General features: G+C 45.7%; 1 protein-coding gene across 1 annotated transcript; it reads right to left on the reverse strand.

The window, feature by feature from the left end:
• Positions 1-734: 734 nt before the first annotated feature.
• LOC119176758 (bifunctional arginine demethylase and lysyl-hydroxylase JMJD6) lies at positions 735-4,239 on the reverse strand. Its single transcript, XM_037428115.2, has 2 exons — positions 3,278-4,239; positions 735-1,579 (listed from the first exon to the last, which is right to left on the reverse strand). The coding sequence occupies exons 1-2, from the start codon at positions 4,135-4,137 to the stop codon at positions 1,327-1,329; spliced, it is 1,113 nt and encodes a 370-aa protein (XP_037284012.2). The 5' UTR covers positions 4,138-4,239; the 3' UTR covers positions 735-1,326.
• Between the last annotated feature and the right edge of the window lie 21,421 nt (positions 4,240-25,660).

Raw genomic sequence — 25,660 nt, forward strand, 5'->3', positions numbered from 1 at the left:
TCTATTACAAAAACGAGCTGTGCGATTAATTGAACTTCTACCTTTTCGTTCGCACACAGCCCCTTTTTTCGAAAAACATAGACTGCTAGTCATTAATAATATCCGATATAAAAAATTAGCAATGATTATATATCGTGAAGTTAAATCTAATCGAATTGAATTTTTCAGGAAGTATCACGAGCGTAACCACAGTCATAATTTACGACATATTAGTTTCAAGAAAGACACGCTTCGTACAAATTACGGTACACAAAAACTAACTTACCAAATTCCCCACTTTCTTAATGAACACCCCACTGTGATGGCATTAATTGAACAAAGTTCCTCCATTTATGTTTTCAAAAAGAAGATACACACATTCCTTCTAAAAACTCAAACAGATTCTCATACCTCTTTCGATTCATTTTATTTTATGTAACTTTTATGTGCTGCTGTGACTTTATGAATTTTTTTTTTGCTTTTGTCTGCCTGTTTGTTGTGCGTAAATAGTCTCTTATTATTTCTTTATGTGCTAATTCATAATTGCTGTTCATTTCTTTGTTAATACTGGCTTGATGTAAAAAAAAAAAAATTGTAAATGTTTTTTGATATTGTATGTATCTCAATTTCTCAATTTTTGTACTGCTATATATAACCTGTTTATGTATGTGTGTACATAGGGGGTTGGCGCTTTGTCAGGCTTTCTTTGCCTTTACGCCGATCCCCTAGGCAAACTGTGTACACGGGTTGTCTGAAATCAATAACGTTAATTGTGGTTGCCATGTTGGCAGCCTACTGCTTATAAATGTATAAAACGTCTAGTAAATTTTTTATACATACTAATTTACTCAAGCTATTTGTCCCCGCAACAAACTCTGTTTACACTTGGTTGCGATAAAAGTGACGTCTGTACTATAACGCGATTGCCGATGGTCGGATACTGATATAGCATCCACACCCCGGGGAGTCAACGGTTCAGTCCACGATATGCAAACTGCTTAAATGCCAAAAATACGTCCATAAGCTCATAAAACTTAGCCTGCTGACTGAATGCTTTACACGAAACAGATATCAACAATCCGTGGAATCTTATTTTTAGGAGTGGCCTCAGAGCTACGATTGCTGGAGGGCATGCCTAACGACAACTGTGAAAGCAAACTAACCTGTTGTGGCTACGTCCCCGTTTGAATCTCCACGTTTGTACAAAACAACGTTTTTAGTGGGATGCAGTGACTATCTACAGGTATTTTAATATTGCCGCGGCAGCGTGGGGATCAGCCAGAGACCGAGGTAATCGTGCGCGTCGTCGTGAATTTTATGTTTCGTAATGTCCACGATCCCCGGTTGTTAGGCGTTGTCGGAGCCGCCCTGGTCGCTGGAGCGTAAGGTGGCGCGGCTGTCACTGCCCAGCGAGCGCCGCTTCTCCTTCCGCGGCACCAGCACGGCAAGTTCGGGACGTCGACGTCGCAGCGCCTCAAACCATGCCCGCTCCAACTTTTTGTTGCCGCGTGTCAGCTTGAGCCATGTCTGAGAGAGCTTGTTCGCGCTGCAATGGTGGTGCGACACCACCACACACACCTCCAGGTTGATCACCATGTACCTGAAACAAGGAAATTGTTGCCTTTTTTTCAAAGTGATCGACAGGGCCTTCCGGACTACTTGGGCAGCATGTATGTATGTATTAATGTATGTACGTACGTATGTGCATATGTACCTACCTACCTACCTACCTACCTACCTACCTACCTACCTACCTACCTACCTACCTACCTACCTACCTATCTATCTATCTATCTATCTATCTATCTATCTATCTATCTATCTATCTATCTTTGCATGAACGCATGTTAAATCCAGGTGAACGAACTCAAGTGCATATGGAAGCCCTAGGCTCCATGCATTTTCGACCATGTTGAACCGTTTTCTTAGTAACTAAATAGGCTAGCCACCTAGCACATGCAGCCTTATATTCCAAATTTTCCTCAGGCTTTATCCTTACCAGATTCATTATTATGTATCTAATATGTTACATAGTTGACTTTTTTACCGCTAGGACCTAAATTATGGGTCGATTTGTATCTTGCAAAATTTGTAACAAAACGGTAAGTGCATATTACCGATTCTGGTACAGTAACTGAAGCACTTATGGTGATATCAAGAAAAGATAACCAGGTGGTTACACTGAAGTTGAAGGGGATGCTTCAGAGCAATGATTCGACACAGCGGGTAAAAAAAGTGCCGAAGACACAAGAAAAAGGACACAAACAAAAACCCTGGAACACAAAAAAAGTAATAGTACCTGAGTAATGAAAAAAAAACAGCTGTTTTGAGATAATGCAGTGTAACGTAAAAAATAGCCTAAAAGCAAACCTATTTTGCCACAAGCACCGTTCAACTATTTTTTCTAGTAGTTAGGATTTGCTAAGAATTCAAATCCTTTTTTGTGATCTTGCTTGCCTCGCTTCTTCTGTGAACTGTCGTGTAGCTCTATCCGCCTTTTCAGTGCAGTTTGCTAACGTGATTCTCTTTAAGTGCATCACAAATAATATTCAAATCCATTAAAACATACCAGTTGTCACCTTGCACGCGATGCGCATCGAAAGACACTGAATAGGCAGAGAGAATGGACGAAGAAGTGCTTAAGAGCTTGGCTTGTTCAGCCTTCAGCCCTTTGGTATATCACCGGCATTTATTCGCATTTACAAGATAAGTGTAGTGGTTGCTTCTAAATCTGCACTTGCTGAAGACCACCCAAACCCTCAGCATGTCAAATTATCGACAGGCGCGACAAACACAAGGTGCAATGACGCAATAAAAGGTGAAAGTGTTCCTATATACGGACTCGCTCCAAAGAACAAGCGCAATAAAGAAGAAAGGTGCCCAGCGTAGTATTCTAGCTTTGTTATGGAAAGGTTTTTCTTTTTATAAGAGTGGAACGTATGCACGGAGTGCCTAAGAGTAGCTCACCATGTGTGTTCACTGATTACTTGCTTTAAAAGAAGCTATAGTTTCCATCCAGAAAGGCATTTTTCAGCAAGATGTCTTTAAAGCAAAAATATAAGAAATATGCACATATGGATACACTTCCTAAACTCTGAATAAACAGTGATTAAAAACATTTTGCATTGCTCTGTTATCTTTAAAATCACCTTTACAGCTTATTCACCTGTAAAAGTATAATCAGGAGCAGAATACTTGGTTAGTGGATTAAGTAAAAATTCAGTGAAAGAAGAGCTCCAAGTCCTAAGCGCTGATTTGCATTGGCCTGCATCACAGGTTAGAGGACACGACAACTCACCACCATCTGGTCGGCACACAAAAAACCTCCACCACGGCTTGCAGAATCTCGAACGGCTTGCAGTAGCGCGGCCGACGAGAAGACTGCGTGTTCGGGTAATGCGCTCGAACCACGTGACAGCAGTCTCGATCCAACAGTCCTTGCGCCGCCCTGTGTTCGTTGCAGAGCAGGTACTGCGACACGTGCTGTGGGAACAGGCACCATCGCCGAGCCCCATGCACCAAAGCACTCCACAGGTTGCAGTGCAGCGGGTTCGTCTGGATTCTTTCCCCGGACAGAGCAGGTCCCAAGTTAAAAGCGCGAGCCAGCGGCAGGTCGGACTCCTTGGCGTACTTGAAGATGTCGTCCTTGAAGTACAACGGCACGTCGTAGTCTTCGCGCCGCCTCCTCTTGCCTCCGGTTGCCAGGTCCTCGGCGATCTGGAAGGGCGACGGGTCCCAATAATTCTTGTGGTAGTAAGCGAAGTATTTCATCTTCACCATTACGATGTTCTGATTCAAGTCGCGGCACACGACGAACTCGTCGTCACTGTAGTTGGACACGAGGTTGTAGAGAGACCAGCACTGGAGCGCTTTCCGCTCGTCCAGCCGACCCTGGATGACCACAGGCTGGCACAGCTTGTCGTTCTTGCGCAGGAATGTGTCGAGAGGCAGGTCATTGGCGTGCAGCCGCTCAATGGCGTCCGTGGTCGTGGACTTGCGTGCCTTCAACGTAGCCTGTAGCTGAGACCTGTCGTGGGGCATGGATGTGGCCAACGCTTGCGACGAGTGGTGCTTTCGCTCCTTGAAGCCCATATTGGCCTCGACCTGCTCTACCCGGTCGATGGCAACTTCCTGAAACTGCAGGTAGTGCGACGACATGCCGCCAATTTTGAACGGATGATAGGCGTTTCTCAACCGTTCCTTGGCGGCCCAATCTTCTGATCGGACAATGGTGCTTGCTGCTTCAACCGCGCGTCTTCTTCTTCTTCTTCCTCTCCTCCTCATCTCATGGCTCTTACCTAATGCAGGGAATTGGCCGAGTATTAGGTGAATTTTTTTCTTCGCAATTCTGCTCGCATATTATAGGGATAGGTTACACAACAAATAATTACTGAATAATGATATATAAATATTTAAAAGAATGAACAACTTATCCCCATATTCTTTTAGTCTGACTGACAAATTCCTCTATGGCATAGTAAACATCCCTGTGACTGTAGCCCAGAGTAGAGGCGCCGAATGATAGAACCACTGATTAGGATATTTCCAGACCAAAGTTTTGCAGAGGTGGCGCTATGAATCTTCTTCTCAATGACGTATACTGGCGATAGGATAGAAAGAAATGACTGATTGTTTTCTTCTCCTTACAGAAGATACACAGAGGAGACAACGCTTGACTTGCTCTATGCAGATAAAAGTGGAGGGAGGTAACCCGGCAGTGAAGTTTGGTTATGACCACTTTCATTATTCTCGACCGTGATAACTCACTGTTCCAGGGAAAGAATAGGTGCTTATATTCTACAGAAGATGTTAAGACAGGGTCTGATAAGCATTTTTTTAAAGTTAAGGTGCGGAATCGTGCAATTGTAATGTACGTTGTCAGTGGGAACACCGAAATGATTGGCATAAAAAGCGCCACCTTTGCTAAAAAATCAGCGCATTCGTTTCGCAGCGCAAGCTTCTGTCTTCTTCATTCTTGTCTACAGAGCAGGAAGAAGATGATTGAGAGACAGAACTTGTTTATGAAAAAATACTACATTTTTTTGTCTAAATACGTCTTTGCAACAATCGCTATGATTTATTGACATAACGTTCCAATTTTGCAGTCAGTGTTGATTGGTTTATTCCTTAATTCTCTTTTGGATAACTTAAATTTACATAGAAAAAAAGCACAGACACAAAATTTCGATGGCGAAATAATGAATGAAATAAATTTACCTAGAGACATATGCACAGCATCTACGAAATATGAGGGCTCAGATAAAATTGGCAGATCCCACGTACAGTGAGAATTGATATATGCGAAGCACGAATGGGGAAGGCTGATATGTTCCTTTGAAGTCAGCACAACGTTACAAGGCGGATGTAAATTATGACGTACATAACTTTCATGTCCTAATTATAATAATTGGACATGTCATTTACCTTCGCCGTTGTCACAGAACGAGCGCTAAAAAAGAGCGCGCCGCCAAATCCTTGCGACAACGGGCGGCAGAAACGCCGCGAGGTAAAAAGAAAAAGAAAGAAAGCAAACATCCAGGGCTCCCGGGCGCGCGCTCTCCCCGCAGAAGCACGGCTTCGCAGACGATCCTCCTCACCCCACATCGGCGGCCCAGCAAGACCGCGATTTTTCTAGAACGAAGGAGGCGTGGTCAGACCGAGTGAATCATCCTCCGGAGAGGGCAGTCGAACCGTCTCGTGCCTCTCCCCAGCCTTCGCTGCGCATCGCGCCGACGAAACGACAAGAAACATCTGGAATGTCGCGCGCAAGGTATTTAACCGAGCGGCCGAGACGAGAAATCAGGAGGTGACGGAAGTTAACGCCAGAGCGCGTAGGAATTCCGCCGTGTAGTCGGCGAAGGTTCTGCCCGTAGTGACAGAACAGGAGGAGACGGAAGTGAGCGCCAGAGTGCGTAGAGAGTCCGCCGTGTAGTCGGCGAAGTTTTTGGTCCGTAGGGACGGCTCGAGCTACAGGCAAGAGCGTGGGTTTACCGCTATCGAGCGAAGACGCGGGCAACAGCTGCGTGTGTGAAGCCGACGGATTTCCGGCGAAGAAGTTTGAAGCTTGGAGAGTGGCCATTTGAGGACGCGAGGTTTCCTGGAAGAGAAACTTCGAGAACTACGGAACGACAACAACGCTGGACTTTGAGTGAGTGATTCTCGGAAGAGTATCATTCAGACTTTTGTTCCAAGGACTTTGGACTGAATAGGTTTTCTATCTCTTTAGTCCTTAAGTGTCTTGGTTGTTCAATGCATGCGACTGCATTGTAGTGCGTATTGTTGTCTGTGTCAGTTGTTTTGAGTGTGGCTGATTGTACTGTGTAGTACGTTGTCTGATTGGTGACGTATTGTATGTAACTATTGTGGAGTGTGCATTCTTGTGTTTGTTTTCGATCTGCCATTTTTGAGAATATAGTATTTGTTTTGTTTATCAACTCTCGGCTCTGACTTGTTCTTTGGGCCACAGCCGGCGTCCGCTGGCGCGCCAAAAAGGACCACTTCTAAATTGTCCACGCTTTCGTGGCGCGGTTCGGGGGGCCAATATTTCGGCCCTTGGAATTAGCCCGGCGATTGCCTCCCTAATTAACGGGACAGGTGTGACAGCCGTGTATTCACATCACGTGATATGAAATTCGGTGTATGATTATGCCTTACGTGACTTCCATGTCAGAATTGTCTTGTCTTGTCTTGTCTCCTAGGAGATCTTGGCTCATAATTGTAATGTTTAGACGTGTGATTTACCTTCGTCGTCTATTCGCGTCATGTGATACGAAATTTCGTATATGTTGACTTAGGGAAACAGCCGAGAGCGCTCTATGAGCATAGCATGTACTCATGCTTTACATGACACCCATGTCAAGATTATCTTGTTTGGACGTGTAATTTACCTTTGTTGTCTATTCAAGTCACGTGAAACCAAATTTGGTGTATGTGGAGCTAGCGAAATGGCCGCAAGCGTGCTATGAGCGTAGGATGTAGTCATGTTTCACATAACATGCATATCATGATTATCATGCTAGGACGTGTCATTTACCTTCTATTCACGTCCAGTATTACCAAATTTGGTATATGCGAAGCTAGCGAAACGGCCGCGAGCACATCATAGCCGTGGCATGTAGTCATGTTCTTACATGACACGCATCTCATGGTTATTATTTTGCACCAGTCACATACTTTCGTCATCCATTCATGTTCCGTAATACCGAATTCGGCGTATGTCAAGCTAGCGGAACGACCACGAGCGCATCATGAGCGTGGCATGTAGTCATGTTCTTACATAACACGCATTTCATGATTATCATGTTTGCACCGCTTATATACCTTCGTCGTCCATTCACGTCCCGTAATACCAAATTTGGTATATGTGAAGCTAGGGAAACGGCAGCGAGGGCATCATGAGCGGGGCGTGTAGTCATGACTTGCATGACATGCGTGTCATGATTTCCACGTCAGAGCCTGTCATTTATGCTCGCCATGCAGTGATGGCATACCGTACCGATTTCGCAATATGTCATGTAAACGAAACCACCGCAACAGCAGCAAGACCCTGAAATATAAATCAAGACATACAAGTCGTGATTTTCATGTTATGACTAGCCAGTTACGATCGTCATACAGTCATGTTATACCCTACCAATTTTGGTATCGATACCATTATCGAAACGGCCAGGTGAGTTACAGTGGTAGGCGGCTAGATAGAGAGATACGCTCAAAGTCATGCTCAAAGTTCGCTAAGAAATGCTACGCATTTAATATAGCCTAGAACGTATTTAAAATCAATTTTAATGTTCGCGCGGCTGAACAAGATGCGGAGTCCCTGACGAAACTGGCGTTAATGTGGCGGGAGGGAAAGGAGGGAGCGAGCACGCGGCTGCATCTTGATGGAGGTGAAAATGCTGTAGGCCCGTGTTCTCAGATTTCGGTGCCCGTTAAAAAACCGGAGCTGGTCAAAATTTCCGGAGCCATCCACTACGGCATCCCTCACAATCATATGGCGGTTGTGGGACGTTAAACCTTACATATCAATCGATTACTATGGGCTTCTCAGACGTCCAAGCTATGCCGGTGTTGCCGTCTCCGGTGAACGGATAGCACTACACGTGCCTGCGGCTTTGCTTTTGCTGGCTGTATAAAGGCTCGTTCACACCGAAGTGGTGGTGGTAGTGGTTAGAAGATGAGAAAAGGCACCTAATTTCTGCAACCCGGTCGGGAGCACGGCGCAGTGCCTACACACACACACCGAAGTCGGGGCGGCCAAAGCGGTGAAGCGGCAAGCGGAAAGCAGTAAAAACCTCCTCTCCAGGCGGTGAAGGCGGCAGCAAAACCAGGTGGAAAGGGCGATCGTTCTCGGAGCAATGTTTTTTTTTTTTTTTTTTTTTTGCGGCCTGCCGAGGCTCCCCGTTTGCCGCAGCAAATCAGAACGCCACGCAGCGGAGGCGCGGTGGTGGCACGGGTGTACGTTTGGAAGAAGCACTGAGACGTCTTAGCGAAACGTGTGCAAACGCGCGAGATGCCTACCTGTTCTGCCGCGGGGCCAGCCGAAGGAGGCATGCGGTCTGAACAGGTTCACGCGCTCGCCACCTCGCCACTTCGAAAAGCCCGCTTGGCCACTTTGCCGCCCCGCCTTCGGTGTGAATGCGTGGTCACGGGGCCAGCTATGTTTATCTTGCTACCGGAACTGCTCCTGCTCTGCTCGGTGCTCTTTGAAACCAAAACTGCGATTGGGTACTCTAAAAACTTCTCTAGGACAACGGCCGTCACGTAAACAAGTCTTCCAGCCGTATAACAAAAAACTGGCCACTGCGAAAAATAAAAAAATAACAGCAGCAAAAGAAATCGAAGTGTAAAATTTTTGTGTCAGTGCTCCTTTAAGACAGCTTTGCGCTAGTGGTACCAAGCCTAAATCAAGCATGGTGATGGACGGCCTTTGTTTTTCTCTTTGTTTTCCTCCATTTTTTTGGAAGTCTCTTTTTATTTGCGTTTTATTGGCACTCTACATATTTGTTTCCATTTTGCGCTACTTCAATATATATTTAATTTTTCACTTTCTGGATTTCTCGTTTTATCATTCTTTTTTCTTCAATCGCTTTCTCTCTATTTCTTTCTATGCTATGTCTTATGTTCCCCCTTCTTCTGTTGTTCTCTTTCCTTGTTCGATTTCGTATACTATGATTTGGAACGCCATGTTATGCTTTGATAACATGCTTGTATAGCCCAGTGTTTTGTTGTTTTTTTTTTGTTTGTTTGAACGATACACGTTTTTGAATTGTCTATGTATGGATCCGAATACTGCCTCGTCCAGAAATGTTTTCGCCAAGCATTTCTTTTTCCATTCTTTCTTTCTTTTTGTTCCCTTTCTTTCTTTCCCTTCCAATTTTCCTTTTTTTCTCTTTAATCATCTTTCTTTCCGTTCTTGTTCTCTCACCGATCAGAGTCCACACCTGATCTCGCTGACACCTCTGTCGACAAGATCAGGTAGACCTAAATTCTGCTTTAGCACAAGTTAGTGAGGGGTGTGCTTTAGCATCAATGACATTAAACCCTGACAGAACGGTACTCCTACGTTTAACGAGAGAGAAAGAGACATTTTCCCTTTACTTATAATGTTCAAGGAGAAACCTAGGTTTTATAGGCAAACAGGTGAGTCTGTTGACGTCTGTTAATGTCTGTTGAACAAAGCATATTTTAAAAAATAACTCTGGTGGTTATGCTGTCAATGGTTTTTAAATATAATTTCTTTGCGTACTGCGACCACTTTGAGCACCTATCTATCTATCTATCTATCTATCTATCTATCTATCTATCTATCTATCTGTCTGTCTGTCTGTCTGTCTGTCTGTCTATCTGCCCGTCTGTCCTTCTGTCGATCTATCTATCTGTCCGTCCGTCCGTCTGTCCATCCATCCGTCCGTCTGTTTATCTGTCCGGCCGTCTATCTGTCCCTCTGTCTGTCCGTCCGTCTATATGTCCGTTCGTCTGTGTGTCCGCCTGTGTATCTGTCCATCCGCCCGTCCGTCTGTCTATATGTCCGTCCGTCCGTCCATCTGTCTGTCTATCTGTCCGTCTCTCAGTCTGCCGATCTATCTTTCTGTCCGTCTGTCTATCCGTCGGTCTGTCTGTCCGCCTGTCTATCTGTCCGTCTGTTGATCTAGCTATCTATCCGCCTGTCTATCCGCCGTCTGTCTGTCGATCTGTCTGTCTATCTGTCCATCCGTCTCTCCGTCCGTCTGTCCATCAGCCTATCTGTCTATCTGTTTGTCCGTTCATCTGTCTGCCCGTCCATCCATCTGTCCGTCTGTCTGTCTGCCCGTCTGTCCAACCATCCATCCGTCCGTCTATCTATCTATCTATTTATCTATCTATCTATCTATCTATCAAATCGCCTACGTCTGGGTGCCCTCAAGATCACCCCCTTAACTTATTGTTATCAAAAATTGGTGTGGGCGAGTGAGATGGTTTGATGAATATGACTCACGTGTCCTTGTCACACCTGTCCCGTTTATTAGGGAGGCGATCGCCCGGCTAATTCCAAGAGCCGAAGTATCGGCCCCCCGAACCGCACCACGAAAGCGTGGACAATTTAGAAGTGGTCCTTTTTGGTGCGCCAGCGGACGCCGGCTGTGGCCCAAAGAACAAGTCAGAGCCGAGAGTTGATAAACAAACAAATTATATTCTCAATAATGGCAGATCAAAAATAATACACAAAAATGCACACTCCACAATAGTTACATTCAATACGTCACCAATCAAACCAATCATTCAACGTACTACACAGTACAATCAGCCACACTCAAAACAACGGACACGGACAACAATACGCACTACAATGCAGTCGCATGCATTGAACAACCAAGACACTTAAAGACTAAAGAGATAGAAAACCTATCCAGTCCAAAGTTCTTGGAACCAAAGTCGAGATGATACTCTTCCGAGAATCACTCACTCAAAGTCCAGCGTTGTTGTCGTTCCGCAGCTCTCTTGAAGTTTCTCTTCCAGGAAACCTCGCGTCCTCAAATGGCCACTCTCCAAGCTTCAAACTTCTTCGCCGGAAATCCGTCGGCTTCACACACGCAGCTGTTGCCACGCGTCCTCGCTCGATAGCGGTAAACCCACGCTCTTGCCTGTAGCTCGAGCCGTCCCTACGGACCAAAAAACTTCACCGACTACACGGCGGACTCTCTACGCACTCTGGCGCTCACTTCCGTCTCCCCCTGTTCTGTCACTACGGGCAGAACCTTCGCCGACTACACGGCGGAATTCCTACGCGCTCCGGCGCTAACGTTCCGTCTTCTCCTGATTTCTCGTCTCGGCTGCTCGGTTAAATACCTTGCGCGCGACTTTCCAGATCTTTCTCGTCATTTCGTCGGCGCGATACGCAGCGAAGGCTGGGGAGAGGCGAGACGGTTTGTCTGCCCTCCGCGTCGGATGACTCAGCTCGGTCTGACCCCGCCCCGTTCGTTCGAGAGAAATCGCGGTCTTGCTGGGCCGCAGATGTGGGGTGAGGAGGATCGTCTGCGAAGCCGTGCTTCTGCGGGGAGAGCGCGCGCCCGGGAGCCCTGGATGTTTGCTTTCTCTTTTTTTTTTCCGTTTTACCTCGCGGCGTTTCTGCCGCCCGTTGTCGCAAGTATTTGGCGGCGCGCTCTTGTTTAGCGCTCGTTCTGTGACACTGCCCCCCACTTTAAGAATATTATCTCATAATATTCAAAAACCACACAGACGAGCGCGAACAGTCACCACACATTCTCACAGACTGTAACACAATCCGTCGCTCATGACACTTCACATTCACAATATATCACTCAATACAAACGTACATTGTAGTTCAATTCCACAACACATGAAATATAACCACAGGTACATGCCTACAACACTTCATCACACATTCTAAACAATACAAACGTACAAAGTTCTGTCTATCCAACAATTATACAACACTATACATCACACCATCGCACAGAACACTGACTCACTCGACATACACTTGAGACACAGGATAACAAGAACATTAACTCAACATATGTCACTCAGCCCTGCCGAACACATTCTGATTCCACCTCAGCACCTATCTTGAGTACTTCGAACAGCGCTTGCGCCCCTTTTTGCGGTGCTCGCTCGATCTATTCTTGTGTTTCCACGTTCTTTTTCGGCGAGCCCTTTCCCACGACGATATCTGAGGCGTCGTCTCAGCCATCGTTGTCTCTTCCGACACCGTTAACGCGTCATTACATTCGACGGGTCCTGTCTGTTTATTTACCCGCTTGATCATGCCTCTACATTTTGCCCGGCTGGCCAACTCCGTCTCCTTTACACTGTCAGTCGGTTGAGGTCGTGCCGACGTACGTCCGGTTGCTCGGCCCGTGAACTGATTCGACACGATCGTCTTCTCCTTCGCTGTCTCTTGCGCCGCAGCTTCACCTTGGGCTCTAGTGAGCTCCGTCACGGGATGTTCCTCCACTGTATCTCGCGGCCGCTGTGTTGGCGAGGGCTCTATCTTCGGGTCTTCTCCCAAACATTCTGGATCACTTGGCCCTCGCGCCCCGTCGATGTTTCCGATGACAAGGTCATACAGGGGGGTCGTCATGCATAACGCAGTAACCTTCCCGCTGAAGTACGGGGTTTCAACCTCAATTTCTGCTTCGGGAAGCATACGGACCGTACGGTCAATTAGGCAAACCGGTTTCGTTCTGCCTGTCAACTCTCTTTCCCGTACCAAATTTCTCCTCACGATAACCGTGGAGCTACCGGTGTCTCTTAGAACCGTAATCTTCTTGCCTGCAATCTTTCCAGGAAGCGTTGGCATTCCCTTCGTAACACCGGTTGGCTGTTTTGACATTACAGCCCCCACAATAGGAATTTTCTCCCCATTCTTCAATTCTACGAATCCGTCGGTGACGGCATTATTATCGGATTTCGGTGCCACTTGCACACAGGATACTTGGTGAGTTTGACTCACTCCGTTCCGACAAGCGTCTGCTTTGTGCCCCGTCTGACCACACTTAAAACATTTTACTACCGTAGGGCTCGTAAAGATTGTTCGACAGTTTTTCGCGCGATGACCCACTCGGTTGCACAGAAAACATCGCGGAATGCTCTCTGGTGCACGCTTCTTTTCTTCGGGAGCCAATTTCTTCGAATCGTCGGGGCACTCCTTCTTTACCTTGGCCAAATTAGTGCCACCTTGCGCTTCCAAGAATTGATCAGCCAATTCAAGCATTCCTTCAAATGACTCCGCCTTCCTCTCTTTCAAATACAGCGACAGGCTTGGGTGGCAACTAGTAAGAAATTGTTCTTTAATTAGCAGCTCTCTAAGTTCATCGTACTCCTGTGCTGTCCCTGAAAGTTCAATCCATCTGTCGAAATAATGGCAAAGTCGGGTGGCATACTGCGTAGCCGTCTCACCATCAGCTGGCTTTCCTGTCCGAAATCTGTCCCGGAATCCTTCCACGGTAAATCTAAATCGCTTCAGCAAAGCAGCTTTCACCTTTGCATAGTTGGCTGCATCGGTCGGCGTCAGCCTACCGTACACACTGAGCGCTTCACCACTCAAGCAAGTACTCAAAGCAGTTGCCCATTGGTGTTCCGGCCAATTCTGGCTCTTCGCAATCGTCTCAAATCGGTGGAGGTACGCGTCTAGGTCGTCCTTCCTTTCATCAAACGCTACGAGCAGCTTGCTTGGGTTCAAGCGGAAGCCGTGATCTTCCCGTTCGCTGCTTTCAACTCTAGCTTGAACGGGAGTTTCACTTCGCTGTTGCAAACGGAGCCGCTCGAGTTCCATCTCGTGCTGCCGCTGCCGCTCCCTTTCCTCTCTTTCTTCTTTCAGCTGTCGCTCCCTCGCTTCTCTTTCTTCTCTCGCCCTTTCGGCTGCCAACTTCTCTCTCTCCAACTCAGCTGCTTTTTCTTCCTTGGCCCTCTCTGCCGCCAACCTCTCTCTCTCCACCGCCTCTTTCTCCTTCTGGCTTACCCATTTCCGTAGTTCGGCGCCGGAAAGACCCATCTTTTCACCAAGCGCAACTAACTTTTCGAGATCCATTGTGTCTCGCAACTCGCAAATAAAACCTTGCCGCGTGCAACAAGTATCTGCCTAAATCAGTCTATCGGAACACTCCCCTGCACTCGTTAACGAGAGCACTGAACAACACACAAAATCGTTCCGATAGCACTATCAACAACTCGAGGCTCTTTCTTACTGCTTTGGACACACTGTGCACCAAAAGGTCCTGTCGCGGAAGCCAGATTAATTGTCACACCTGTCCCGTTTATTAGGGAGGCGATCGCCGGGCTAATTCCAAGAGCCGAAGTATCGGCCCCCCGAACCGCACCACGAAAGCGTGGACAATTTAGAAGTGGTCCTTTTTGGTGCGCCAGCGGACGCCGGCTGTGGCCCAAAGAACAAGTCAGAGCCGAGAGTTGATAAACAAACAAATTATATTCTCAATAATGGCAGATCGAAAATAATACACAAAAATGCACACTCCACAATAGTTACATTCAATACGTCACCAATCAAACCAATCATTCAACGTACTACACAGTACAATCAGCCACACTCAAAACAACGGACACGGACAACAATACGCACTACAATGCAGTCGCATGCATTGAACAACCAAGACACTTAAAGACTAAAGAGATAGAAAACCTATCCAGTCCAAAGTTCTTGGAACCAAAGTCGAGATGATACTCTTCCGAGAATCACTCACTCAAAGTCCAGCGTTGTTGTCGTTCCGCAGCTCTCTTGAAGTTTCTCTTCCAGGAAACCTCGCGTCCTCAAATGGCCACTCTCCAAGCTTCAAACTTCTTCGCCGGAAATCCGTCGGCTTCACACACGCAGCTGTTGCCACGCGTCCTCGCTCGATAGCGGTAAACCCACGCTCTTGCCTGTAGCTCGAGCCGTCCCTACGGACCAAAAAACTTCACCGACTACACGGCGGACTCTCTACGCACTCTGGCGCTCACTTCCGTCTCCTCCTGTTCTGTCACTACGGGCAGAACCTTCGCCGACTACACGGCGGAATTCCTACGCGCTCCGGCGCTAACGTTCCGTCTTCTCCTGATTTCTCGTCTCGGCTGCTCGGTTAAATACCTTGCGCGCGACTTTCCAGATCTTTCTCGTCATTTCGTCGGCGCGATACGCAGCGAAGGCTGGGGAGAGGCGAGACGGTTTGTCTGCCCTCCGCGTCGGATGACTCAGCTCGGTCTGACCCCGCCCCGTTCGTTCGAGAGAAATCGCGGTCTTGCTGGGCCGCAGATGTGGGGTGAGGAGGATCGTCTGCGAAGCCGTGCTTCTGCGGGGAGAGCGCGCGCCCGGGAGCCCTGGATGTTTGCTTTCTCTTTTTTTTTTCCTTTTTACCTCGCGGCGTTTCTGCCGCCCGTTGTCGCAAGTATTTGGCGGTGCGCTCTTGTTTAGCGCTCGTTCTGTGACAGTCCTAATATGAATAATTTCACAATCCCGTCACGTACGCCATCAAACCCTTCTCGCCACATCTTTTTTTAACGCGTGTTAAGCTGGCATTCTCGTAATCTATGAAGGCTATGTATAGTGGTTGGTTATACTCTGAGCATTTCTCTATTACCTGATTGATAGTATGAATGTGGTCAATTGTTGAGTAGCCTGTTCGAAATCTTGCTTGTTCCTTTGGTTGATTGAATGCTAATGTTTTCTTTACTCTGTTAGCACTTACCTTTGTAAATAGCTTGTATACTACAGAGAGCAAGCTGATCGACCTGTAATTCTTCAAGTCCTTGTCATCTCCTTTCTTATGTATTAAGATGATGTTTGCGTTCTTCCAAGACTCTGGTACTCTTCCCGTCAGGAGACACCTCGTAAACAGGGTGGCTAGTTTTTCTAACACAATCTGTCGTCCATCTTTCAGCAGATCTGATGTTACCTGATCTTCACCAGCAGCTTTTCCTCTTTGCATGCTTTCCAAAGCTTTTCTGACTTCTTATATCATTACTGGTGGGGTGTCATCTGGGTTACTGCTAGTTCTTATAATATTAAGGTCATGGTTGTCTCGGCTACTGTACAGATCTCTGTAAAACTCCTCCGCTATTTTAACTATCCTATTCATATTGGTATTTATTTTGCCTTCTTTGTCCCTTAGTGCATACATCCGACTTTTGCCCATCCCAAGTTTCTTCTTCACTGCATTGACGCTTCCTCCGTTTTTCAGAGCGTGTTCAATTCTCTTCATGTTATACCTTCTTACATCGCATACCTTACGTCTATTAATCGACTTTGAAAGCTCTGCCAGTTCTATTTTGTCTATTGTACTTGACACTTTCATGATTTGACGCTCCTTAATTAGGTTCTTCGTTTCCTGGGAAAGCTTGCCAGTGTCCTGTCTAACTACCCTGCCTCCAACTTCCACTGCACACTCCGTAATGATACTCGTCAGATTATCATTCATTGTATCTACTCTAAGGTTGGTTTCCTCACTAAGAGCCGAGTACCTGTTCTGCAGCGACACTCTGAATTCCTGTACTTTCCCTCTCAGTGCTAGCTCATTGATTGGCTTCTTGCGTATCAGTTTCTGTCGTTCCTTCTTCAAGTGTAGGCGAATTCGAGACCTTACCATTGTATGGTCACTGCATCGTACCTTGCCAACCACTTCCACATCCTGCACGATTCCTGGTTGTGCAGTCATTATAAAGTCTATCCCGTTCTTATTTTCGCCATTAGGGCTCCTCCATGTCCACTTGCGGTTTTCTCGTTTTCCGTAGAAGGTATTCAAACTCCGTAAATTATTGCATTCTGAGAATTCTACTAGTAGCTTTCCTCTGGCGTTTCTAGTGCCGAGGCCATAATCTCCTACTGCCTGGTCTTCAGCCTGCTTATTCCCTACCTTTGCATTAAAGTCGCCCATCACTATAGTATACTGTGTTTTACCTTACTCATTGCAGATTCCACGTCTTCATAGAAGCTTTCAACTGAAGCGTCATCATGGCTGGATGTAGGCGCGTAAGCCTGTACTACCTTCATCTTGTATCTTTTATTCAGTTTAATTACGATACCTACCATCCTTTCATTATTGCTATAGTATTTCTCTATGTTGCCAGCTATGTTTCTGTGAATTAGGAACCCCACTCCCAGTTCTCTTCTGTCTGCCAAGCCCCGATAGCAAAGGACGTGCCCATTCTGTAGCACCGTATAGGCCTCATCTGTCCTCCTTACCTCACTGAGCCCTATTAGATCCCATTTAACACCCTCTAGCTCCTCGAATAGTACAGCTAGACTTCCGACGAGAAGGCGTTTGATTCAGTACAAATATCAGCCGTCATGCAGACACTGCGGAATCAGGGCGTAGATGAAGTATATATAAACATTCTGGAAGAAATCTACAGGGGATCAACTGCTACCATAGTGCTTCATAAAGAAAGCAACAGAATACCAATCAAGAAGGGTGTAAGGCAGGGGGACACAATCTCCCCAATGCTATTTACCGCGTGCTTACAGGAGGTTTTCAGAAGCCTAGAATGGAAACAGTTAGGGATAAGAGTTAATGAAGATTACCTTAGTAACCTGCGCTTCGCCGATGACATTGCATTGCTGAGTAACTCAGGGGACGAATTGCAACTCATGATTACGGAGTTAGACAAGGAGAGCAGAAAGGTGGGTCTTAAAATTAATCTGCAGAAAACGAAAGTAATGTACAACAACCTCGGAAAGAAGCAGCGCTTCGAGATAGGTAATAGTGCACTTGAAGTTGTAAAAGACTGTATCTTGCCGGTACTTAGCTACGGAGTAGAAACCTGGAGAATTACAAAGAGGGTTCAGCTTAAATTGAGGACGACGCAGCGAGCAATGGAAAGAAAAATGGTAGGCGTAACCTTAAGAGACAAGAAAAGAGCCGAGTGGATTAGGGGACATGGATGGAAAAACTTTATTTCGTCAGAAAGCAACTGAAGATGATTCGGTGTTAGATGGCCATCAACCCAAGGTTGGCGGCGACCTATGTGGCCCACTCCACGACCCTTAACTGGACGACTGGGTCTGAGCTGGTCAACACGGCCTCCCAGTGCTCAAGAGAGGGATCACGCATAATATCCACCGGTGGCGGCACTATGCTACATTCCCAAAGTATGTGATCATATGTTGCCACAGCCTGACACCGTTTGCATTGCGGCTTAATCTCCTCCGGGTACATTTTGTTCAACACGTAAGGGTTGGGAAAAGATAGCGTCTGCAGTTTTCTCCAGACGCATTCCTGTGCCTTAGTCAACCACTTGTGCGGGGGCAGATAAAACCTCTGCTCTAGTTTATAATGATTCGTTATGTCATGAAAGGACACCAGCCCATCTCTCGCGGACCTCCCCGGAACTGGCGGCTCACCTACCCGGCTGACGAAACCTCGAGCATTCAGGTGAACCGCCTCGTTCCCAGGGTTCCCAGAGTGTGCTGGTACGCAGACAATTTCTATTTCTCTAATTTCTCGTCCCGTGGCCCCATGCAGAAATCGTGCGGCGGTCACCGATATTCTGCCCCTCGCCAGATTTCGGATGGCTGTCTTTGAATCACTGAAAATCAAATCTGACTGCGAATTAGTTAAAGCTAGCGCTATTGCCGCTTCCTCTGCAGTTTCCGAGGAGCGGGTTTTGACCGATCCAGAGGCGACCAAGCGCCCCCGCCTGTCCACCACCACAATCACAAAAGCGTCTTTGTCCTTATATTCCGCAACATCTGTATAGACTGCCGCTTTGTACTCGCCGTACTCAACGTGTAAAGCTCTGGCTCTTGCCTGCCTGTGCTGCATATGGTGAATCGGATGCATACTTTTGGGCAAAGGTTTTATGTACAGGGCCTAATGTAACTATCGCCGCACCTGAATTTTAGTGTCCCCAGTGGGAGCCTCTGCTCCAATGCCAATGCTTTCCAATATGATCCTGCCCGCTTTGGTTATCGAAAACCTAGCGTGCTGCATCACCAGATGCGCCTCCCATAATTCATCCAGGGTGTTGTGTACCCCTAGTTTTAACAGCCTTTCTGTAGGCGCGTTGTTAGGCAACCCAAGTGCTGCCTTGTAAGCTTGCCGGATCATAGCCTCGACCTTACCTTTTTCTGTGGCATCCAACTTCATATAAGGTGTCGCGTAAGTAATCCTGCTGAGCACAAACGCCTGTACCAGCTTACAGAGTTCTTTTTTTTTAACCCCGCTCTTGCGGTTAGCGATTCTTCTGATGAGCCTGACAGTATAGCATTGACCGTGGTCTTAAGTTTTTCAAGGGCCACCCTACTCTTCCTGTTAGTTTGCAGATATAGGCCAAGAATTCTAATCGTTTGAGCTTCAGCTACTGGCCTACCCCCTACCTTTACCTCTAACGGTGGCGGCGGAATATAGTGTCTTGCATGTAGCCCTCTGGGTTTGTCCCGAACCACAAAGAGCTGATTGATTTGTGGGGTTTAACGTCCCAAAACCACCATATGATTATGAGAGACGCCGTAGTGGAGGGCTCCGGAAATTTTGACCACCTGGGGTTCTTTTAACGTGCACCCAAATCTGAGCACACGGGCCTCGACATTTCCGCCTCCATCGGAAATGCAGCCGCCGCAGCCGGGATTTGAACCCGCGACCTGCGGGTCAGCAGCCGAGTACCTTAGCCACTAGACCACCGTGGCGGGGCGAACCACAAAGAGCTCGGACTTGGGCTGTGAGCATGAAAGTCCCGCCTCCCCTGCCAACTCTTCGACAATATTAACTGCCTGTTGTACAGACTAAACAAAAATGACCTGAAATAACCTCAAAAACTGGGTAAACCATTTGTCCTCTAGCGCACTACCTCTCCTGGGTTTTTTTTACCACCTACTACCGAGGTAAAAATTTACTCTCGTGCTAACTGAGTTTTGAACGTAGGGAGAGTAGTAAATATTTACCCCAGTGAGGTTTTCAGCGAGTATAGAGAGAGTAAATTTTTACTACCTTGACAAGGTTTTTGAGGTGATTACTGGGAGTTATTTCTGGTGGTAAAAAAAATAAAAATTGACGGGTGCATTCGCCCGGAGACGACAAATTTATTGAATAGCAGAATTGATTGAATTTATTGAACGGCAGAATTGGTGACACATAGATTCACATACAGACAAACACGCACACACAACAAATGCAGAATAATACACCACTAGAACAGACTGCACGCGTTGCTCGTTGCTCGACTACACTTCGACAATCCGGTATATATATATAGGCACGACTTTTTGACCGGCCATGTAGTACCGGTAGGAGAGCTCTTTTTTTTGCATCGATTAACAACAACGCTTGAAGGTGCAAGCGTAAGCTTCAGGTGGGCTGCAAGGCACTAAATGTTACACCGACCTTTTATTATAAATCAACACGATCTCACCTTTTTGATTATCCAATAATTGCTTGGCACACCGGGCTCTTTGCCCCACGCGTGTTAGCACTGCTGATGCACTAGTCCATAAAATATGCCTAAGTACACACAAACCATGGTAGCTCAATGATTTTAATTGAGCGACGGTGCACAAACACAGTAGCAGCACGTATTCATCACAACGGGCGTAGAGGAGTGGTGCACGCCTGCACACAAGCTTCTTACCGACGGCGTTCTAGGCCTTTTCGAGGAGCACGGCTATCCGATGAAACACAGCTGGCGATCACAGAACACATATCCTGTGCGAATTTCGTCGTCATTTCAGACACAAATGAACACGTGACCGCTATCTTGCGGGGACGGGGCGGTGTATGCATACTTCCAACGAAAGACCACCATCCGGGCAGGTCCGGGTTTTCTTCGTGCTCACCGGCCGCCGCTTGTTGGTTAATTCCGTCTGCCTCTTATCGGCTTCGTGCTACATGTTTGAGAACAGTTGGTGCATGAGGTGGGCAATTGGGGCAGCACTTTACTCGTGCAGGCATCGCCTACTGTGGAACAAAATATATGCGATGCTTCTTTCACCTGCCCCGGCGACACACTCCCACTGGTCACTGGTGGCCGCGGCTCGGTGCCGACGACAGAGTGAAGCATTTTGCTTATTGCTTCTCCAGCAGGCAAGCACGGACGATGACACCAGATTGATTTTGTTACCACTGGCAGATCTGGAGATATCCGCGAACTGGAGATATCCGCGACGTGCAGGTTCGGAGGCGCTCAGAAGAGCACGGTCGCTCGATGATGTAGGAAACACGTGAAATCCATCACCCCAACCAGACACACAGATACCGAGCTTCTTGCACTGTCTGTCTCCAAAGCCACCGCCGAGCAAAAGCAACAATTTGCGAAAATGTGCAGGACAACTTTCCACAGCAGGTTTTCTTTCTTTTTTTTCTGTTTTGAAAGGCCCTTCAAAGAATGCTGTTCTCGGTTGTTGTGCTTATGCTGCCCCCAGTTCCAGTAAAAGTGCGCTGACTCGAGGTCAGTCCAGAGGCACGGCGATGCAAAAAAAAAACAAAAAAAAACATCTGTGGGCTTCGCGTACCTTCAGTATTCACTGAGAGCGTCACAAGGGGGGTATGGGGCAAAAGCCGCCGAAGCAGCTGCACCTTGCAGTCACGTGGTAATAAACTCTGAAACGCAGGTTAAAAATCACGTGATAGAAAACTCCCTAAGTGGTAAAACTGGATTTTGACATCCTTTTACTACTTGCCTGAGAGGTGGTGGTAAAACTATGTCATGTACCATCTTTTACTCCTACGCGAGGTAGTAATTTTAAATGCGAGAGAGTTTATTTATTTTAAATGCGAGAGAGTACCTTTATAATTTTAAATGCGAGAGAGTACCTTTATTTAATGCAAACAAAATTGACCCGTATTAACCAAAAAGTTTTCTTGGAGGCTTGTTCCAGCACGTTTTGATTACCAATTTTGTTTGCACCTGGTGCTGGATACCGTGTCCTAAAGCTACTCATGCCAGTAAAATATTCCCATGAGCTATTTTGCACTGTCGCTGATAGGCTGAGAAAAGGGCACTGACAATAGATGTCTTGAGGTGTGTTCGACTTGAACCATGAGGCACACATGAAGTGGCTGAGCATGAGCTGAGGCCTAATTGCCATCTGCATAAAAGAAGCTAATATGGATGTTATTGTGACTTTAGTACGAGAGTTAATCATCATTTGTGGAATTATTCATCGAAAAACAGCAGGGCAGTGCTTTGTTTTGGATGTAATATCACTCATGGAAAGGCACAAAGTGTGCTTTGTACATGAGTGTCAGGTGCTGTCGATTGTGTGTGTTTCATGCCATTAAATCCTCAAGTACACCGTACACGCCGCAAATACCTTCTCTACAATAAAATATGTTAATCAAGGAGTACCGCAGGGCTCAGTATTGGGTCCTTTGCTATTTATTTTGTATATAAATGATCTTCCTGATGTTATTAGCTTTTTTGACTGTGGTCACTGTGTTCTATACGCTGATGACACAACAATATCTTCATCTGATAAAAACATTGATGCTTTTGTTTCAAAGTTAAATCTTGCATTAAGTGCCCTCATGAATTGGTGCAGCAGTAATCACTTAGTTATCAACCCCACAAAAACTAAATTTATGGTGTTCAAAAGTGCTCAGAGTTCATTATCTACTACTCCCTTAATTCAACTTGGTATTCATTCCATTTCTGCTTGTTCTGATGTCGTCTATCTTGGCATACATCTTGACCCATGCCTTACCTTTCGCAGTCACTTTAACCATCTTAAGCAGAAGACGGCGTTTGGTATCCGCGCATTAATCAAAGCTCGCCATTTCTTTTCCCATGAAGCTCTACTGGCACTCTATTTTGCGTTCATTCATAGTCATATAACTTACGGTGTAGTCTCATGGGGCAACACTTATGCTTGTCATTTATCTTCAATACAGCACATTCAAAATCAGTCAATCCGCATTGTCACTTCTAGTTCTTCGCAATCGAACGCCTACACATTGCTACGCTCTTACAATATTTTGCCAGAAAATCTTTTGTTCCGGTTACATCTTGTGACATTATTCCACAAACTGTTGTACAATCAACTGGCATTCCCATTTATTGCATCTGATCTTTTGCAGAATAATAGTGTGACCAGGTTTGCGGCTGATAAAAATTTCCTGTTACCCCTTGCTCATACTAATTATGGGCAAAAAACTTCCGCTTTCAGTGCGATATTCTTTTGGAATGTGTTAACTTCTAGCATTAAGCGTTGCACTACATTTCCTTTGTTCAAAAAGTCCGTCAAAAATCATTTTCGTGAATAACCTTACTTGTGATTGTTTACCTGTTTGACTCGTTTGTTCTTCGGTTCTTTTTGTACCATGTTGCGTGTTTTGGCTTGATTTGTGATGTAAAAGTGTATTTTGATGTCTGTATATTGTAAGAATTTTCTGTTGCTCCGTATAAATTTTACCGTCGATTTGTATCGACAAATCGAGGGTCCCACTAAAGTCTCTGGCTCTGGGACCCTCGTCTGTATATCCTAGATTTTGTACCTTCTGTTTGGAAATAATAAAACTTGAAACTTGAAGTAATCCCATGCATGTGATATCTACATAGGACTCGGGCTCATTGAACACAAATGTGGAACGTATTAGATTGCTGCGTTTTGTGTGCAGAGAACACAGTGAAATGCATTAGTTTCATTGCCTCTTCATTGCTGTCATGCATGTTTTATTGTTTCTGATATATTTTGCTGTTTGTTTTCCTCTGTGGTGATGGCATAGCTTTTGAGGGACCGATAGTGTCCTTTGGCGTATTCCTGCAGTAGGTTGCAGCAGCTTTAGGTGCTGTTTTGTGTTGTACATCATCCAATGTGTTTGTATTACTACTTAATCTATGCAGGTAATCAGTCATATGCTCTTCTTGATCAAACTATAAAATCTGGATTTATCTGCATCTCTCATGTACTATTTGTTTGAAAAGTTAGTTACCTGTGGGCTTCCAGTGCATCTTTTGGTAAGGTGTAACTACAAAGTGGCTTAATTTGCATATTCTGACAGGTCTATACACTACTTGTAGGAGAGTTTTAATTTGAATCTTGGGTGCCTTAATTTTTTATACGTGGACGTTATGCAACTGGACGATATGCATGGGTATAGTTTTGTGTTTAGACTGGAACATTTTGCACACTAAAAAATCATAACTTCTCGATTCTTGCTGGTGCCTAAATGTGTCGGCTTTTAGTACAGGCACTTGTGAGAGCAAATGACTAGTAAACACATTTGGTGAGGACTGTAAAGTTTATTTTGATGTTTTACATATCTTTGTGTTCTGGTAGAGAGCTATGTGTGTGTAATAATCCAATTAAGTCACTCTAATAGCTGGGCTACTACCCTTATTTTGAGAACAGGATCAGGTGTGTTCGAATAATCACATTCATTGAGGAGCCCAATCTAGACGATCGTTTTATGGATGCTTTATACTTTCATTAGGTTCTGATTGCAAATAATGCAGCATCCGAACTTGTAAAGTATAATCGAAGCCTTTGTCGGACAAATCTAAGCCCAGTGAAGCAGCATGCATATCATCCTTGACATTATGCGCAAAAGGCATAGCATATTTATAACATACTCTAAAGGGATATTGTGGATTATTCTCCTCTTGTTCCATAACACCAACCTGAACTAATATTATTATGAACACTATGGCAGGAAATACGGAAGTGCATGGCAAATAGCCTCGAACACGCTGCTGCATGGCTCTGGGCAGCAGCTGATGGAAACACTGAAAAGGGTGTAAAATTGAAGACTTCATTCGTCGATGAATAGGTTTTCTGGACGAATAGACCTGGAGAGATCAAGCAGTGAGTCTCAACGCTGCCATTTATTCCAGTGAAAAAGCGCGAAGATCCTCGTGCCACGCTTCATCCCTTGTTTTTCTGTTTTTTAGCGTGCGCTGCGTTCTCTGTTTTTAACAAAGAGCATCATGGTTCTACTAAGTCTTGCCACTGCCGCCTTGCTAGTGCTGATACAAAAGAGCAGCTGATTGGATCATTAGCTGCTTGTGAATTTAATGTGATAATGAAGCATAGTGGGCGACAGCCATTCCTATCCACTCGTGTTCTCTCTCATACTGCTCACAATAATACACTGGTGCTCTTGGTCTCTGCCCCCATCGAAATGCAGCATCGCAAGAATCAAAACTTTCCTCATGCTTAGCAGCACAACACTTTGCCTGCTAAGCTACCATGACACCAACATTACAGTGATGAGTACAGTTGTCAAGAGTCGGATATAGCAAACAATTATTCTAGGTTTTCCTTATTGAGCCACTGCACATTCCAGGACTACTTAGCTGATTGGTTATGTACTGTGCTATTATTGCCATGCTTGTAATCAGTATCGCCCCTTTTCCAACCACATTTTTTGTCAGAAGGGCTACAATATACAGATTTTTTTCATATTTCCATATTTGATTCCACATGTATTTATACAACAAGCAAAATGTTTTTCGTGGATATGCAGAAGATTGATTTCACTGCAGCACAGAAAGTGCCACAACGGCTCCAGCCTTCAGTGCAGAACATCTCCAGCTGAAATTTTAAATAATAATGCGCAGGGACATGCGAGCCAGTTGATAAAGCCTGGGTGGGGGTGCTTGTTTACATCTACCAACATCCACTGCTGGTAAAGGTTAAAAGCAATGATAATCTTAATCATAAAATTTAGAAAAAAACGCTATTCTGTGTAGTTGGAGCCACACTCTTAGCAGAAGAGAAATTCTTCATGGCAAAAAGCTCTGGCAAACATGCATTTTCGTT

The sequence above is a fragment of the Rhipicephalus microplus genome, chromosome X (assembly GCF_043290135.1).
Source record: "Rhipicephalus microplus isolate Deutch F79 chromosome X, USDA_Rmic, whole genome shotgun sequence".
NCBI classification, from domain to species: Eukaryota; Metazoa; Arthropoda; class Arachnida; order Ixodida; family Ixodidae; genus Rhipicephalus; species Rhipicephalus microplus.